This window comes from Triticum aestivum, chromosome 6B (genome assembly GCF_018294505.1).
Source record: "Triticum aestivum cultivar Chinese Spring chromosome 6B, IWGSC CS RefSeq v2.1, whole genome shotgun sequence".
Classification (NCBI taxonomy): Eukaryota; Viridiplantae; Streptophyta; class Magnoliopsida; order Poales; family Poaceae; genus Triticum; species Triticum aestivum.
This window is the reverse complement of record NC_057810.1, coordinates 632,140,747-632,158,191: the sequence shown is the minus strand read 5'-3', so window position 1 is coordinate 632,158,191 and position 17,445 is coordinate 632,140,747. Positions and strand designations below refer to the sequence as shown.

The 17,445-nt window shown below is 46.2% G+C and overlaps 1 protein-coding gene across 2 annotated transcripts; it reads right to left on the bottom strand.

Annotated features, from left to right (window-relative positions):
• Positions 1-290: 290 nt before the first annotated feature.
• Positions 291-5,932, bottom strand: LOC123138392 (uncharacterized). 2 transcript variants are annotated; one of them, XM_044558363.1, is made up of 10 exons: positions 5,577-5,932; positions 5,379-5,440; positions 3,799-3,940; positions 3,395-3,682; positions 3,148-3,301; positions 2,134-3,072; positions 1,806-2,044; positions 1,656-1,729; positions 1,326-1,437; positions 633-709 (listed from the first exon to the last, which is right to left on the bottom strand). In XM_044558363.1, the coding sequence occupies exons 1-10, from the start codon at positions 5,640-5,642 to the stop codon at positions 686-688; spliced, it is 2,100 nt and encodes a 699-aa protein (XP_044414298.1). In that variant the 5' UTR covers positions 5,643-5,932; the 3' UTR covers positions 633-685. The 2 variants fall into 2 exon arrangements, with proteins under 2 accessions (XP_044414299.1, XP_044414298.1); XM_044558364.1 differs by lacking the exon at positions 1,656-1,729 and having other exon boundaries at positions 291-709.
• Between the last annotated feature and the right edge of the window lie 11,513 nt (positions 5,933-17,445).

The following is a 17,445-nucleotide window of genomic DNA, read 5'->3' as shown; positions in this document are numbered from 1 at the left end:
ACACTGCGCGCTAGGACTACGTGATGACACGGGAGAAGAAAGAATAGATGGGATCTGCAATGAGAGGGAACTCAAAAGGTGATCGTCAAGCTAATCATTTTTTCCCCAGTTGGAAACATCCTGCTCTGCGAGATTCTTTGGAATGCGAGAGCCGGAAGAGGAACAAAAGCATGTGTTGCATTAATGCCGATGTTAGCTTGCAAAACAATTTTATATTGTGGGACGGAAGTAGTAGTAAAAGTTCAAGAACTAGGCACCTGAGATGGGAAAGCTTTAAATAGAACCATCACTGAACAAAGGTAATGCACTCACTCGTATACTTACAAAATTCTTGTTCAGTAGCCGAAGCAGATGCACAAACCTACTCTACTGTACAACCTACTAATATATTACATTACATTACACGACAATGGATAAACAAACAACAGATTCCGACTAATGTTCATTTACAGTTGTACTACTTTTGCTTCGCTGGTTGTTGCCCTCTGCCTCTCATCTGTGCAGAGGGGATACACCGATTAGGGTTCCTTGATGAAACATTAGAAGACGTTGCTGTATGAGACCTGTACACATGATTCCTTGCGGAGGTCCACTCGAGTGGAGGTCCACTGTTATCTCGTCTCAACCTTTTAAAGTCTCTCTGAATTAGCTAATTACCTGGTATGTCAATCCGGTAACTCCACAATCATCTCGTCTTGGTTTTCCTTTGCTGCACAAACAAACATGGGACAGCAAGTTCAGAAAGTAGTTCCAAATTCAGTACATGTTTCCTCGTTAAATGCGGATGTCAAATAAACAAGAACACAGTGATCCAAGTCACAGTACATGTACAGTGAAAATAGAGCAACTACACTATTGGTTCTTGGCAAAAATGCATTTATTTTTTACTGAAACACCGCAATACAGTTAAAACAGTTAACTTGTTTGCATAGCTACGACGTAACTATATACGAGTATAAGACAGTTTGGCCCTTTGTATGTAGGGGAAACACTCATTAGAAAACAGTATAAGGTAGGTCTATGGTAGATTGGCTGTTTTGGAATGACCTATGCATTCAAATGCCCAGGAGTATAACAACAAAATGAATAATCCTTGTTTAAAAAAAATTGAATAATGTCAGTTCTCAGGTTTTTTTTTTAGAACAAGTTCCCAGGGTTGTTCCTTCTCTAGAGAGGTGCTCCCTCCATATCAAAATACAAGATGCTTTTTGACTGTCAAAAAACGTCTAATATTTTGATACAGAGGGGGTATTTCATTTCCGAAGTTCAGAAACACCATTGAATGAACACAAACATCAACCATAAGTAAAAATGCTAGTACTTACAGGATGATCTTGACTAGTATACTTCTGAGCTCCTTCACAAGAGGAGGTATGTCGCGTGCCATTTAAGGCGCGGGACAGGCGCCGGAGAAGAACTTCTATGTGATTGTATATGCTGCAAATGTAGTCACAATTAGCTCATAATACTCATGGGGGCATAATGTGAGCAACACCACACAATTTTAAAATTTCCATTGTCCAGACACGCAAGCCAGTTTGAAGAAAAAGTTTGAACTCAGAAAAGCACGGGTGTTCCCATCATTCAGGTTTTCAACTTATTGTTTGTCTGATTTGCAAATACTACCTCTGCATACAAGCAGAAGGGAAAATTACCTGAGCCGGTGCCTATTGCACGTTGAAAAGAAGGCAACAAAACCGTACAAAATGCTACGGACTGCACGGAAAATCTACAACAAGAGCCAACGTAAGTTGCATAATATACTTGAAAAACAATCGCTAGGCATGCAAACAAATTTATGTTACCTGGTACAGAAGATCTTTCCAGAGTGATCCCCAAATGGTAGTTTCCGATGTAAGCGCAGGTGCTCTGGATGCAGAACCAACTTGATACAACGAACTTAATGTTGACCAGGTCTGCCTCAAAACATCAAAAATATCATCGAAGAAGTCTGCTACAAAACTTGCTAGCGCAACGACAAGTCGGAAAGGTGCGGCTAGTATCTCTCCGACGAACCAAATTACAGGGTATAAGATTGAATTGGCTGCAATAAGCAAAGTATTAATAAGTCATCAGAATAAAAACACAAACGGAAAAAGAAACTGATCATTTGGAAGATTACAGTAACCATACCTATATTAAACATCGTACTGAAGATAAACCAAAATGGCCACATGATCATCTGAACTGTACTGACAACCGCACTGAATGATGTTTCCATCGCTACCATTGCAGCTGAACTGAGATATTCAACCGTTTCAGCACAAAGGTTCCATAGTGGCAGGGTAAATTCAAGAACCTCCAACAGTGGCCCCATAATTGGCTTTGTCAATACACTAAGAACAGACTTAGTAGCACGTACAATCTTAAGAGACCATGTAAAAGCCTGCTGGAAATTGTTCAGAAAAAGCATGGTTCCAAGATACTTAAGCCTTGAGATCATTTCCCATGTCTCTATCCAATCAAACAAAGGGCCAAATAATCTAGAGGCAGTTGCCTTCAACATTGGTACATTCTTGTAGAGGTCATAAAATCCTATAAGAACAGTAATTAATGACATCAAGACGTATAGTGCTCTGGCTAGAGGACACATCCATGGGCGATATATCTTGCAGACCACTGGATATGACTGAAGAAAAATGACCCATGAAGGAAGACCATACTCAAGTAGTGTTAAGAGCCTCACATCAGACAGTATAACTTCCTTTAGTCTGAACGGCAGATCATGATCATTGAATCGGAACAAGATCAGCACATCCTTGTATATGCTAGGCTCCACCAGTGGCTTGCCACTGTCATTATCACTGCAACATGATGAAGATGAATATGATGAATATCTTGGTGAAGTCACAAATTCTGAGTATGGTTCCTCTGACATATCACTTCCAGCATCAGATCTTGTTATCCTTCTTCTCTTGTAAGGTCCAGAGCAAGGTGGCGGGGTGTATGATGAGCTTGTGGAACTTGACGACACCCTAACACAATCCCCACAATCATCACCATCGCTCTTTACACTCTCAGTATCCCATAATTCAGGTGTTAAGTCATCTAGGGCATCATAAAAAACATCACCTGTAACAGCAAGCATATATAAGCAGATTGTACCAGCAGACGAGAATAACAAATCTCAGAAGTTCAAACTTTTACCTTTAGGAGAGATGCTATTTAAATAATCTTGTAAGAGCTGACACTCTGAGTAATTCCCCGAGAACCAAGAAGTGATTAAAGATGAAGCTTGATTGACGCTATCAAATTCCCATCTCTTCATTATTTTTGCTTCGGCCACCATTGATGTATCAGTCTACAACAGCGTGAAGGGAAGTAAGCATGGGCTATCCGTTTAAATCCGTCAACATGATATTCATTGTAAACTATCAACATTAAACAGCAATACCTGAAGCTCATTTAAATAATTAATGCCACGCACGTCAGCCCAGTCTACCTCAAAAATAATAAAACCATACAATGTCCGATGCAGCTCCCTATTCAGCAGGCGAGAATCCTTCAATTTATTTACTTGAAGCTTCTTTTTCCGCATGGTATCATCAATCAGGGTATACCATCTGGATGATTGATTCCACACACGTGGAGCAGATGTTGGGAATTCTGAAAATACAAGCTTATTTCCACCTTCATCTCTCTTTCTCCTAGTTCTAGTGTTCGCGAAAGGAGAAAATCTTGACTGGAGCACAAAATAGCAACAGTAAGCAAGAGTTATGACAGGGGCAATTATTTGAGAGTATATATGGTTATAATATCAATTAAAGAGGCACTAGTGCATAAGAGAGTAAAGTGGACCTTGGTAACCATCAATTGCCACAGGTGAGCAGGTTTTGTATTCTGATCTAGCAACCATGGACGGTTGTCAAGGAAGATAAGGAACTTCTTGGTATCGGGGCACAGAAATATAGTGAGCTCTGCAAGATATGACTGTAAATCCCTGCATATGGAAAAAAGCAACCGTTGTTCCAGCATGCCTGACTAATGAAGAGTACTGCAAATGGAAATAGAAATTCACTAATGCATTATCGTCAGGATAACAGACACTGTGTGGAAAAAGTAGAAGAAAGAATAGCTTGCAAGTTGTGTAACCTATGAACACCCTACACCTCTGCATATTTTAAAATAGCAAAAACCTAATGGACTTTAACATGGAATAATTTGCATGCAATTCCTTCCTGTAGGATTCACCATGCCATGGCATCCAGTTCCTGCACTTTGCCTATTCATGTGTTTTGGAAATCACATGAATAAAAAGAAGCCAAGATTTAGGCCCTGTTTGTTTCAGCTTTAGGCAGCAGATTCCCATAGGAAAAATCAGAAGCTGAAACAAACAGCTACTTGGAATCAGCTTCGCTAGTTTAGCTTAATCTGGATTCGGGAAATTTTCAGTGAAATTGCCTGAAGCACTTCCAGGTGTACTTCAGTGGCAAAGCCGATTCTGCTCAGCTTTGCCAGTGAAGCGAATCCACAGGTGATCAACTGAAGCTGCAACAAACAGGGCATTAACCTTCCTTCTCTCTGATATTTGTTTAGCCCAAAAGTGCAAACTAGGAAGAATATGTCGCAAGAGGGGTACACTCATCAATCTAAAGGGAGGTGCAAGCAAGTAAGAAGCCTAAAGGAAAATCCTAAATGATGTTGAAGAGATCAAAGGTATTGCAGATTGACTTTGCTATAAGTGTGTGCCACATCCCTGAATGCAGTCCGGGTGAAAGGTGATAAACGGTGAACAATTGAACAGCTCCAGTGCAGTATTAATCTTATGTACTAACACCTTCCCTTTGATAGGCAAATTTGTCCATCAACCACTTTATATGGCAAAAATTTACCAGTAACTGGTTTCCTTTCTACTACATGACCACATTGTCACTGTTTTACCCTATCCAATAAGAAAGTAAATGCTAGCCTGAAGGACAGTAGCGAATGAAACATCAACGTCAGACAATTCAGCTACCCGACTCCTTAATTTGGGATATTTCTTGTCAGTTTCTTCAGAATTGTATGTTGGAACTTTCTCACCCCCGCAGGCCAAACAAATACTGCTAATTTGAGACTCTTGCCATCTTCCATGCCGCTAGGAACTGTTACAACGAAAGGTGAACTGTGCCCACTACTGTAATTGAATGAACTTTTCCCTTTACCCACACAAAGAGCACATCTATTCCAGTACAGCACAAGAGCACTACATTTTTGACTGAACAGACAATAACAGATGAAGTTTGCTCAAATCAGTCTCCATTCCACCGAAATGCTCATGCCCATCGAACCAGCGACAAGAAAGCAAGAAATTTCCACCGCAAGCGCAAGGTCACAAGCTCCGCGAGCATTCCCCACAATAAACATCCAATCCCATAGAAACGAAAGACCAGACGTACCCGATTTGCAAGCTGGTAAGCGGGAAGAAATGCCGCCTGGCGCCGCCGCTCCCCATGCCGCCCTGCACCGCGCACGCAAAAGCGCGCCAGAATTCCCACATCAGAAGGCAGATCAGAGTCAGAGGGCAGGCGGCCCGGAGTCGAGGCATCGAATCGAGCAGAATCGGAGGGAGGGAGAGCTCTGTCCCCTTGAAATACCTGGGCGGGGGTCAGAGCCCCGGAGCCGCCATCCCGTGGCGACGACGTGGCCGCGCTTGTCCGCATGCGGAGGTGGCCAGGCCAGCGTTAATGGCAGCTCCCAGAGTCTAAAGACGCCGCCTACCTTGTCGCCTCCCCCCCTTCTCGCGCCTCCGCGACACAAATCGCCAACGGCCTCCTCCTCCTTAAATACCGCCAGAAGTAGGCGCGCGCTCCGCCGGCGGCCGGCGACGGATCGCGGCGCGGCGCCTCCGTGCGCGGGGCAGCTAGGCAACCATCCGACGACGCACGCGGCGCGGTATCTTCTGGCGTGAGCCTCCCCTCCCTCTCCCCTCTGGGCGAAACCGACTCTGCCCATGTGGGGGCGCGACGGTTCGGAAGATATCTACGTAGCCACCGTCTCGGTGACGCGTGGGCCCGGGGCCGCGGGCCCGCGGTGCCGGGGCGGGTGCGCCCCGGCTCAGGTTGGATGCCGATGGCGCGAGCTCCCGCGAACCGCGTGGCACGCCGACACGTGGGGCCTACGCAGCTGCCGTCGTCTCGTCTCGGCTCCTTGCCCCGCGAGGGAAGCAAGCGGAGCGCGACCCCCCGATGACGCGTGGGGCCCGCCGTGACGGCGCCCCACATGTCGGCGAAGGTTCCGATGAGGCCAGGGGATCCTCTGCGCGGCCGGATGGAGCCTCGGCGATGTGTGCGCGTCCGCGTGGCGACGCGTGTCGGGTGGTTTGGATGTGGACGGGGAGTTTGGTGCGGTGACGTGGTGGTGGGTGTTCGGACAGGCGCACCGGGATTGCGGATGCTGGCGGGGACACGCACGCGACGCGATGCGAGTGGGATGTGGGGGGACGAGCGTGGGAGTGACGCCTCGGGCGCCGTGTAATTTAAGTGGTTTATTGTTGCGGCCGATAATTATTGCCTGCTGGAGTTGGCCAGACGCAGTCAATGGCCCTGTTTGGATCATAGGGTTAGTGTTAGTTTGAATTATTTTGAACTCAAATAGCTCAAAAAGAACCAGGTTGGGCTAGTTTCAGTTAGTTGCCTCTAACCCATGTAAAAAAAGTATCCCGGTGGAGAGGTGCTAGTTGGGCTAGTTTTCCCGGGGCCCACAAAAAGAATAACTAAAAAAATCGCCCTCCCATCCCTCCCTGCCCGCACCAGATCCCACCCTCGCTCCAGCACCCCCTCGCGCTAACCTTTCCTCTCGATCCCCATCGCGCCGCCGGCCCGTGCGCCGCGCCGCCGGCCCAAGCCGCGACCTCCTCCGGTCGCCGCTCGTCCTCCTCCGGTCGCCGCTCGTCCTCCTCCGGTCGCCGCTCGTCCTCCCCCGTCCGAAGCTCGCGCCGCTCCCGGTCGTTTCCCTCTCTCTCTCTCGTGCGCGGAGGCGACGCATCTGTCAAGGATCGATCCAGCGAGAGGTGAGTCCGTCCGTTCCTTCTGTACTCGTGCTCTCCCTCCTCGTACGCGTCCGTCTGTGCATCAAGTCAGCAAGAGTAGTCCATAGCTAGATTAGTTAGCGTGAGCAACGGCGTGGCTGGATTCTTCTGTTTAGTTAGCTAGTTAGCTGCAGATGTTCAGCCCCCTCTCGTTGCAGATGTTTGTGCAAATTTAGAGCATGAAGAAACAAAGAGCTGATCTATAAATAATTTGATATGCACTAGCTGTGATTTGAGCATTAAGAAACAAAGAGCTGTGATATGTAAATACTTATAAAAAGCTGATCTATAAATACTTATAAAGAGCTGCAGATGTTCAGGATCTATATTGAGAAACAACTCAATACTTATAAAGAGCTGATCTATGAATACTTATAAAGAGCTGCAGATGTTCAGGAACTTACACAAAATATTTTGGTACAATTTCATTTTTGTTACACTAGCTGTTATAAATAATCAAAGTTAGAAATGTATCTCATAAGTTAACATGGACAAGATTACTTATTCCGGAGAAGAGCACGACTGCATGTGCGGTGTTGAGTTCGGCTTGCTTGTAACACTTCCTGGATGTGCTACTGATTCTTCTCTTCTGGTACAGGTAGTATAGCTTGGAGCATAGCACCAGCGATGGACGGAGACGGCTTCGATGTGTGGGGTTCGCAGCCGTCGGCAAGCGGCCCCGCTCCCCATGTCGGTCTTGACCTCAACTCGCAAGCGCCGGCGTCGGAGGGGTTCCTGGGGCTTGGGCTCTACGGATGGGGAGGAAACCAGATGGAACCATTGATGCCGACTCTGAGTTCTGGATTACACACACAGAGGTACACTTTTACTGCCTATATCAATGTAGTATATCTTTAAATATGTTGGGTCGCTGCTGTGAGGATTTTTCATTGCATTGGCAAAGTATATGGGTCTTATATGGGTCTTCTATGCTGCTGTGAAGATTTTTCATTGCATTGGCAAAGTATATGGGTCTTATATGGGTCTTCTATGCTGCTGTGAAGATTTTTCATTGCATTGGCAAAGTATATGGGTCTTATATGGGTCTTCTATGCTGCTGTGAAGATTTTTCATTGCATTGGCAAAGTATATGGGTCTTCTATGCACGTAGTTACGACTATATATGCTTTTATGTAAATAAAATGGACTGTTGATGAATCTGAGCTAGTCAAATAATTTAAGTCTGGAGCAGTAAATCTTGATGAATCTGAGCTAGTCAAATAATTTAAGTCTGGAGCAATAATTTAACCAGGAAGAAACAAACAGCCAGAGAAGATAAAACAAAACTGATGCTTTCAACGACCACATACTAGTCCATCCATGTGCATGCACCGTCCATCCATGTGCCTTTTTCATCAGTATAAATCTTGATGAATCTCTCATATCTTAACTAGTTTTACTTTTTCACTATCCTGCAGAAGAAACCATACCTAAGGAAGTTGCAGTGGGGTCCTCCAGCAAACGAGGAGTTGCTTGATTGACTATTCAGAGGTTACACCGTGGATGGAAGCACAGCCTTTGTGCCTGGAGATGATTATGGTCAGAATCAAGGGCAAGATGCAGGGGTAGAAGAGGAAGAGGAGGAGTTTCAAGGAACACCTACAAGTACAAGCAACCAGAGGAGCCAGAGGGGCAAGAGATCAATAAGCACTTCAAGCACTTTGACCAGTCCATTGAAGAAGAGCAAGAGCCCAATGGTGAAGATTGTCAAGGACATAGCCAATACCTATAAGGAGTCTGTCGTAGCCAACACTAAGCAAATGCAGAAACGTGCAAATGAGAAGGTTGCATATTCTGTGAAGAGGTGTCAGGAGCTAGCATTTGAGTGTGGCGTTGAGCAAACAGTTGACTCTGTCTATGCTATGTCTAAGATGTTCGAAACAGAGTACCAAAGGGAGTTCTTTTGTGGCCTGTTAACTCCTGAGCTTAGGTTGGGTTACTTCAAGAAATGACGCAGGGACAACAATTTGGAGTAGTTTGAAGTGTGTGTGTTAAGATGTTGAATCTATTTAAATTGTTGTATATGTTGAACCTATCATGTGTTTGTGAGGTGTTGAACTATTATCTGTGTTGAACCTATTTTGTTTTATCTGCGGGCTGAATTAATTTCATTTGCTTACATTCCTTCAAGTTTTATGATATGTGTTGACAATTTGATACATGTGTTGAAACAGGAAGAAGATCATGTCCCCATGATTGAGGAAGAAGAATATGATGGAGGTAGCACAAGTGAGGATGAGATCATATCTATGTGCCGCAACAATTTGGTGCAGTCCGAGAATTTAATCTTGAAGTTGGTTCCTGTCTTGGGTATGTACTCTGATAACTACTTTGTGAAACTACCTAGGAGGGTCAGTGGATACTCTGGTTTGGATTGGGTGCAGGAGACACTAGCCCGAGATACCCAATGCTATAACATGTTTAGGGTTGAGAGACCTTTGTTTAACAAGCTACATAATACTTTGGTGCAATCATATGGCTTGAAGTCCACTACAAAAATGACATCTGTAGAGGCTCTAGCTATGTTTTTATGGATTGTTGGATCACCACAGTCAGTTAGACAGGCTGAGAACCGTTTTAGGAGGTCCATGGAGACAGTAAGTAGGACATTTAACAGAGTTTTGACATGCCTCCTCAGGTTAGCACATGACATAATTGTACCCAAGGACCCAACATTTTCAGAGGTGCACCCAAACTTAGAAAATCCAGCATTCTGGCCACACTTCAATGACTGCATAGAAGCTATAGATGGGACACATGTGAATGTTGTGGTGGATAAGAGTAAGAGGATTCCATACTTGAACAGGCACAATGAAACCAGTCAGAATGTGCTTGCTGTTTGTGATTTCGACATGAGATTTACATTTGTGATGTCGGGATGGCCTGGTTCAGCACATGACATGAGAGTTTTGAAAGATGCCAGAACTACTCATCATTAAAAATTTCCACATCCACCACCAGGTTTGCTACTTCAAATGTCTTGCAACTTTTTTTATCCAATTACACTTGTTCATCCAAGTCTCATTGTGTGTCTTTCACAATTTGCAGGGAAGTATTATGTGGTTGATGCGGGGTACCCAAACCGTCCAGGCTACCTTTCACCATACAGATGTACAAGGTACCATGTGCAACAATGGCAAAACGGCCCGCCGCCACAAGGTATGAAAGAAACCTTCAACCATGCACATGCCAAAGTTAGGAATGTCATTGAGCGGTCCTTTGGAGTGTTGAAGATGAAATTTAGGATTTTATTGAACATGCCAAAATTTCCAGAGGACAAGCAAACTAGAATTATTGTTGCTTGTATGGTTCTTCATAATTTCATTCGAGAGAGCAGAATTCCGGATAGGGAATTTGATGCGTGTGATGCGGATGAAAACTATAACCCAATGCCTAGTTCTTCTGCATCCGCATGGCCAGAAGACGAATCTCTTGTTGAAGATATCGACATGAATGCCTTCCGTGATGAGTTAGCTCATGCTTTGTTTCATGGAGTGTAATTTTTTTTAAGCTTGATTGAGGACTTGTACGTTTAAGTGAGACGTCTCATTTGTATGGACAAAATAAAATCTTGAGTACTTATTCCTAAGTATTCATTGTTCATTATTCTTGTTCCTCAGTTTGTAAGCTTGCCTTCTCAGTCTTATATTAGTTTTTGTAATGTTTTTTGCTAGATTATTTTCAGTTTTTAGTCATCAGTACTCCTAAGTATCAGTTTTAGTTCTTTTCAACTATATGTTAAGTGATTAGTTATTTGGTCAGTGTTTGTTCAGTATCTTAAGTGTCTCATTTTAGTTCTCTTCAGCTATTTGTTCGGTGTTTGTTTATTTGCATGTGTGTCGCTCCTCCGTCCGCTGATTTTTTTTGCACAAGATAGTCGTCTCTCATGCAATGTGAATTATTCATTTTTGAGCGGAAGGAGGCCACACAAGAGCCGACCACAACAAATCCGGCTGAAAAGATGGCCAAATGATTGAGAAAGTGCATTTATTGTCAATCTAACCCTCTCATCCAAACACCACCAAAGTTAGAATTAGTTCAGGGTTAGACACAAGTTAGAAACTAACTCTAACCTCTAACTAAAGTTAGAGTATCCAAACATGACCAATGGGTGTGGGCCAGTTTTTGGCAAAGCAATAAAGCTCACCAGACATTGCTACTACCTCTACTTGTAGGTTGTAGCCGTAGCCGGTAGCCCGTGGGGTTTATCAGGAGCATGAACAACAAAGCTCTTTTTTTTTGAGAATCACCGGGGAGGAGTTCCTCCACCTGAATATATTACTCAAAGTGGCCAAAATGCCAGAGGAGTGATCCAGTTTATAAGGAAAACCGGATCGAAAACCTGAACAAATTGACCCGTTTATAAGGAAAACCGGGCCGAAAACCGTACAAGGCATGACCAAGCTAGTAGGCATAAGACCATCACCACGAGAAACGCAAGTAGATGTGGGGTGTCGTCGGGAGATCACAATACCAGGACTTTGCAAACAGCCGAACACATCGGCGAGCATACCAGCCCCCACGGCACAATTCAGGAGCATCCACAATCAACGAGTGTCATCCCAGACACGAACCTTGACTGGGGCTCCGCCACAGGAAATCGGAACGATTAGCAAGTTTGAAAGGCATCTTGCGCCATCCTCGAGCAAAGATGAGCTGAGGCAACACCAAGAGCACGAAGCTCGCCGCAACACAATGGCAACCATGAGAGGGTCTTGAGCAACCATTACCAACCTGAGCTGCACGAGAACACCACCACCGTAGACGAAGAGCTCCAATCAACCGAGACCATCCATGGTGCCTCAAGGCTATTGGTGCAGCCGAAGGGCAATGAGCGACCGAGTCCACACCCGGACGAAGAGTCACACGCAGCCGAGGCTACAACACAACAACGGCACCGCCGGCGAAGCCGAAGGGCATCAAGGAGCCGAGTCTACACCCGGATCGCTTCACCGTGCACACCAGCGCAAGCCGGCCGCACCACCACCACTCCACCACCACATCACACACCACCGTCGACCCCAGTCGGCCGCACAAACAAACCACCAGCCGCACCTCCTTCATCCACACACACCAACACTAGCCGAAGTTCGTGTCTCCAAGATGGCGCCTCCAAGAAGGGAATGATGCCAGAGACACCACCGCCACCCGATCCGGCAAGCCCGACCATAGGTTTTCACCCGAAAAACAACGAAACAGGAGGTTTGCGGCTGAAAAACAGCTCCACGGCGGCCCCTCCGCGAGGAAAACGACAGCCACAGCCGCCGTTGCCACCGGCGTCGACCAAGTCGACCCAGAATTTTGCATCCGGAGCGTGAGCAACCAACAAACCATGACGGCATCTTCAGGGCGTGTGCTGCCCGGATCTTGCGAGACCACATCGGCGCGCACCGGATCTGGGCAGAAATTAGTCTGCCCCACCGAGCACAGGAACAACCAGGGTCGCGCCTCCCCGAGCTGGAACAGTCGCTCGCCTGAGAAGCCGAGGGCCGCCGCAAGATGCAGCGGCGCACAGAGGCAGGCCGGATCGAGACAGCGCCGAAGGAAAGGAGCAGGCCAGCCCCCGACGCACCTGAGAAGGACGAGGTGGATCTGGGCGCCAGCGCCACCCCCGAGCGCCCCTCCACCACCTAGCAGACCATGGGCCGCGCTCGAGCAGCAGCACCTTCATGTCGACGATGAGGCAGGCCACCGGAGCCGGACGAGTCGAATCCGAGCGCCCTTGCCAAATCCGCCGCCGCGGTCACCGAGGGAGGCACGGCCGTGACCAGGGCCATCCCACGACGCGAGCAAGGCCCCCGCCGCCGCCGTAGGCTGCAGCGGCTTCGCCCTGCAGCTTCCTCCGGCGGCGGCGGGAGAGGAGGGGTGGATCTCGCGGTGGGGGCGCTAGGTTTCTGGGTTCCGCCCGTGTCTGAAGTCCTGAACAATAAAGCTCACCATACAACTCCAAGTTTACAGCACTGGTGTATGCGAGTATTTGCAGCTTGTCTCTCTTGGTGGCCCAGAAATGCCAAGGATTTCACGGCCTTGCTCAACTGGCTTGTGGTTGAGGCTTGAGAGTTGACAAGGCATGAGCAGCATGCGTAAAGCATTTTGGGTAATACCATTTGATGGTGTAGCATGCTTGCAACAAGCCAGCAATTCTCGTACGATTGTATCCTAGGATTTCGAAGCTCCTGCCTTTTTTTTTTGTACAACAGTTATCTTCTAGATGGTGCACCAAAAGAAGGTGTCGCTGCTCGGTGCACACAAAAATCCGGTCCAGAGCGACATGTTTTTCTTTTTTCTTTTTGCAACGGAATGGCATATCCATTATCCCCACAGGGCATATATAACCAAGATGCTCTAGAAAAAGGTAGGCCGAGATACCAACTTCAAAAAGAGGGTAGGCCGAGATGTACATATCGGGCTGAATTGGGCCGTTTGTTGGACGGGCCAGGAGCGCTCGTGCTAATGGCTGTTTGAAGAATGGTCCAGATGCAGAATAAATTGTGTGGGGACTATATCTCGCTTGTAGCGGGACGTAAGAAACTCTCACCGTAAGCGTTTACAATAATGGGCCGATCAATTAGGCACACTTAAAAGAAATAGAGAAGAAAATGGGAGCACACAAGGATCGATCCCTAATCTGATGGATGATGTGCAGACCCGCGTTGGGTTCGTGATAAAGTAGTAAGGCTCGAACTACTTGAGGTGAAACGAGCCGGTTTTCCGCTTGTTTTTTTTTGCACGTGGTTTTCTCTGTTCTTGTTCTTTTTTTTCTTGATTTCATTCCGGGTTTCCATTATTTTTTCTTCAATTTTGTTTATTTATTTCTTGTTTTCACTGATTTTCTTTGTTTTCTCTGTTTCTATTGGGTTTCATTGTTTTTCGATACACATTTTTGTTATGTATCTAATAAAGGGTTTTAGTACATGTGGAAACAAGATTAATATTTCCCAAATATTAGATTAACATTATTTTTAATACATGTTCAACATTGTTTTATACACATTTATTTTTCAGATGCTTGATTAACATTTTTCAAATAGAAGTTCAGCATTTTTTAATACATGTTCAACTTTTTTTCTATACATATTTTTTTCAAGTTTTTATTAGAGTTTTCCAAATACACGTTTAACATTTTTAAATAAATGATCAACATTTTTATATACACATTTAACATTTTTGGAATACAAGTTTAAAATGTTTTGAATATATTGTCAACATTTTATGTGTATGCATTTAATATTTTTCAAATGCAAGTTTAATATTTTTTAATACATGATCAACATTTTTTCTATACATATTCCACATTTTTCAAATGATTGATTAATATTTTTAAATATATTTTTTAACACTTTTCTCAAAAGTTTGATTTTTTTAACCTGGTAATACGTGTCTTATTTATAGAATAAAGATCCAGTAACAAGACACGTAAACACCGACCTTACAGGACTAAAAAGGTAGGATAATCATACGCAAAATACCAACGCTTTTCCCTCTCCTTCGACACCACCGAAGCGACCACCAAAGGGAAGAAAACAGATCACCTCTTCACCCCAAGCTCGAGTTGCTTCGTCGCTACTTTACGGACCTCCAAAGTAATTTGACGGAAGCAAAACCATTGCCGTTGAAAGAATTAGACCGGAGCAACATGTCCTCGGACACACCATCGAACTTCAGATCTAACATCCCCACACGACGACGACGTTGAAGGATGAATCTAGAACTATCAGCCTCCAACCACAAACCTAGCACAAGATGCACCATCTTCCAGCTATCACTCGCATAGACAACCGTCTGCGCGTGGTGACAAAACCTCTTCTGCTCCACCATGACGTCGGAGACAACACCGCAACAATGAGTACAGAGCAGAAGGAGAGACACACCCGATAGATTCACCACCACCTCCTTGTAGACACCATATAGGAACCCTAACGCCGCTGATCTGAAGGATTGGCAAACACACGATGCCATCAACTCCGAGACGCCGCCATGAAGAGCATCGCTATGTGGGAGTGGAGCTAAGGCATATTTATTCGTTCAGGGCGCTGCTCCCTGTTGGGGAAGGTTGCAGAAAATAAAAAAATTCTACGCTTCACCAAGATCAATCTATGGAGTTATCTAGCAACGAGAGAGAGGAGTGCATCTACATACCCTTGTAGATCGCGCGCGGAAGCGTTCAAGAGAACGGGGTTGAGGGAGTCGTACTCGTCGTGATCCAAGTCACCGGAGATCCTAGCGCCGAACGGACGACACCTCCGCGTTCAACACACGTACGGTTGGGAATGTTAAACTCAGACGTGCAGGTGGTTGCTGAACCGCAGCAGGTTGCTGAACCGCACCAGGAGTCCTCGGGAGTCCTTGGTTATTTAGCTAGGAGATGTTTATCTTCTGTAACTATAACTCTATCTCTACCTAGCTTATTCTCCAAGTTGTAATCCCTCTCGTATCCCAACTATATCTCAACTGTATGCGATCTCTCCAGGACTCGCACCCCTGCCTAATATAAACGCAGCGTCTCCTCTGGTTGAGGGTAAGACGTTTTCCGCTTCGTACATGGTAGTCAGAGCTTTCCTTTTCCCATCGAGAGTCTCTGCCGAACCTATCTAGCCTAGCCATGTCTTCCTCCGGCTCCTTCTCGCCTAGTCTCAATAGTCAGGTTACAGAGAAGCTGTTTCGCACGAACTACGTGTTGTGGCGCACGCAGATCACACCTCAACTGCGCGGCGCCGGTGTCTTCGGCTACGTCGACGGCACCAACCCGGAGCCGGCCAAGCTCCTCGTCACCACCAAGGAAGGCAAGGAGACTTCATCTCCCAACCCTCTCCACCCTATATGGGTACGGGAGGATCAGCAGGTCCTTGGCTACCTGCTAAATAACCTCACAAAAGAGGTCCTGGTCACGGTGACCACAATCACCATGGCGAGCGTGCTCTGGACGACACTCGCAGCCATGTTCTCGTCACAATCGGCGAGCCGCATTAACAACATCCGCACCTCCCTCATCAACGCGCAGAAGGGTAGCCTCTCGGTTGCCTCCTACTTCGCCGCCATGCGTGGCTATGCCGACGAGCTGGCCGCGGCGGGCAAGCCCATCCAGGACGATGAGCTTGTCTCCTACATCATCCATGGCTTGGAGGCGGACTATCAACCTCTGGTGTCGGCCCTCGACGCCCGCGTCACTCCTGCGCCCCTCGATGAACTCTTCGCCATGTTGTCGAACTTCGACCAGCGCATGGCTCAATACAATGGCTCCGGCGGTGGCGGCTTCAAGTCCTCTGCAAACATGGCGTCTCGCGGTCGGGGTGGTGGACCTCGCTCACGTGGCTCCTCTCGCTACAAAGGGCGTTCTGGTGGCAGCGGCGGGAACGACCGCGGCCACTCTCCTCAGCGCTCGGGCGGCCGCGGCCACGGGCGCGGGCGCGGTGGCAGCAACAGAACACGTCCGGAAACCCCACGGTGCCAGATCTGCGGGAAGCCCGGTCACACAGCAAAAGATTGCTGGTACCGGTATGATGATGATGATGATGATTCTCAAGACGATGACAAGGTGGCTGCCGCCGCGGATGGTTCATACGGTGTTGACACAAATTGGTATGTCGACAGCGGGGCTACAAATCACATCACGAACAAGCTTGAGAAGGTAACCATGAAGGAAAAATATCGCGGCAAGGATCAAATCCATACTGCCAGCAGAGAAGGTATGGGTATAAGTCACATTGGTCACTCTATATTTCGTACCCCTAGTCGCAAACTACACTTTAAAAGAATCTTGCATGTCCCTAGTGCACACAAAAATCTTCTTTCCATACATAGAATTGCCATTGATAATCATGTCTTTCTCGAATTTCATCCCTTCTTCTTTTTGATCAAGGATCAGGCAACGAGGAAAATCCTCTATCGAGGTAGATGTGTTCGAAGGCTCTATCCGTTGATTCCGGAGTTTAGAAGATTCAATAAGCAAGCTTGTGGTGCTATCAAGCTGTCGTCCACTCGATGGCATGATCGTCTAGGACATGCCTCTTTTTCTTTAGTTGAAAAGTTACTTAGGAAAAATAAGCTCCCGTTTGTTGGTGAGCGTCATGCTGAAACTATTTGTGTTTCATGTCAACGAGCTAAAAGTCATCAATTGCCATATCCCATCTATACTAGCATTTCTACCAAACCTCTGCAACTTATTTTTTCTGATGTTTGGGGTCCAGCCCCCACTTCTGTTGGTAGACATACATATTACGTCAGTTTCATTGATGACTACAGTAAATTTTCTTGGATCTACCTTCTTAAGAAAAGATCAGATGTGTTTCAAGTTTTCAAAAACTTTCAAGCGCTCGTTGAACGCAAGTTTGATAGCAAAATTATCGTTGTCCAATCCGATTGGGGAGGGGAATACGAAAAGCTAAATTCCTTTTTCCAAAATCTTGGCATCTCACATCACGTGTCATGCCCGCATG

What these genes read in the sequence shown, in the direction of transcription:
- LOC123138392 (XM_044558363.1), bottom strand. Translation starts at nt 5,642, where the DNA reads ATGCGGACAAGCGCGGCCACGTCGTCGCCACGGGATGGCGGCTCCGGG. An exon ending in GGGCTCTGACCCCCGCCCAG is followed by an intron (nt 5,441 to 5,576) that starts GTATTTCAAGGG and finishes TGCGCGGTGCAG; the next exon opens with GGCGGCATGGGGAGCGGCGG. An exon ending in AAATAGCATCTCTCCTAAAG is followed by an intron (nt 3,073 to 3,147) that starts GTAAAAGTTTGA and finishes TTGCTGTTACAG; the next exon opens with GTGATGTTTTTTATGATGCC.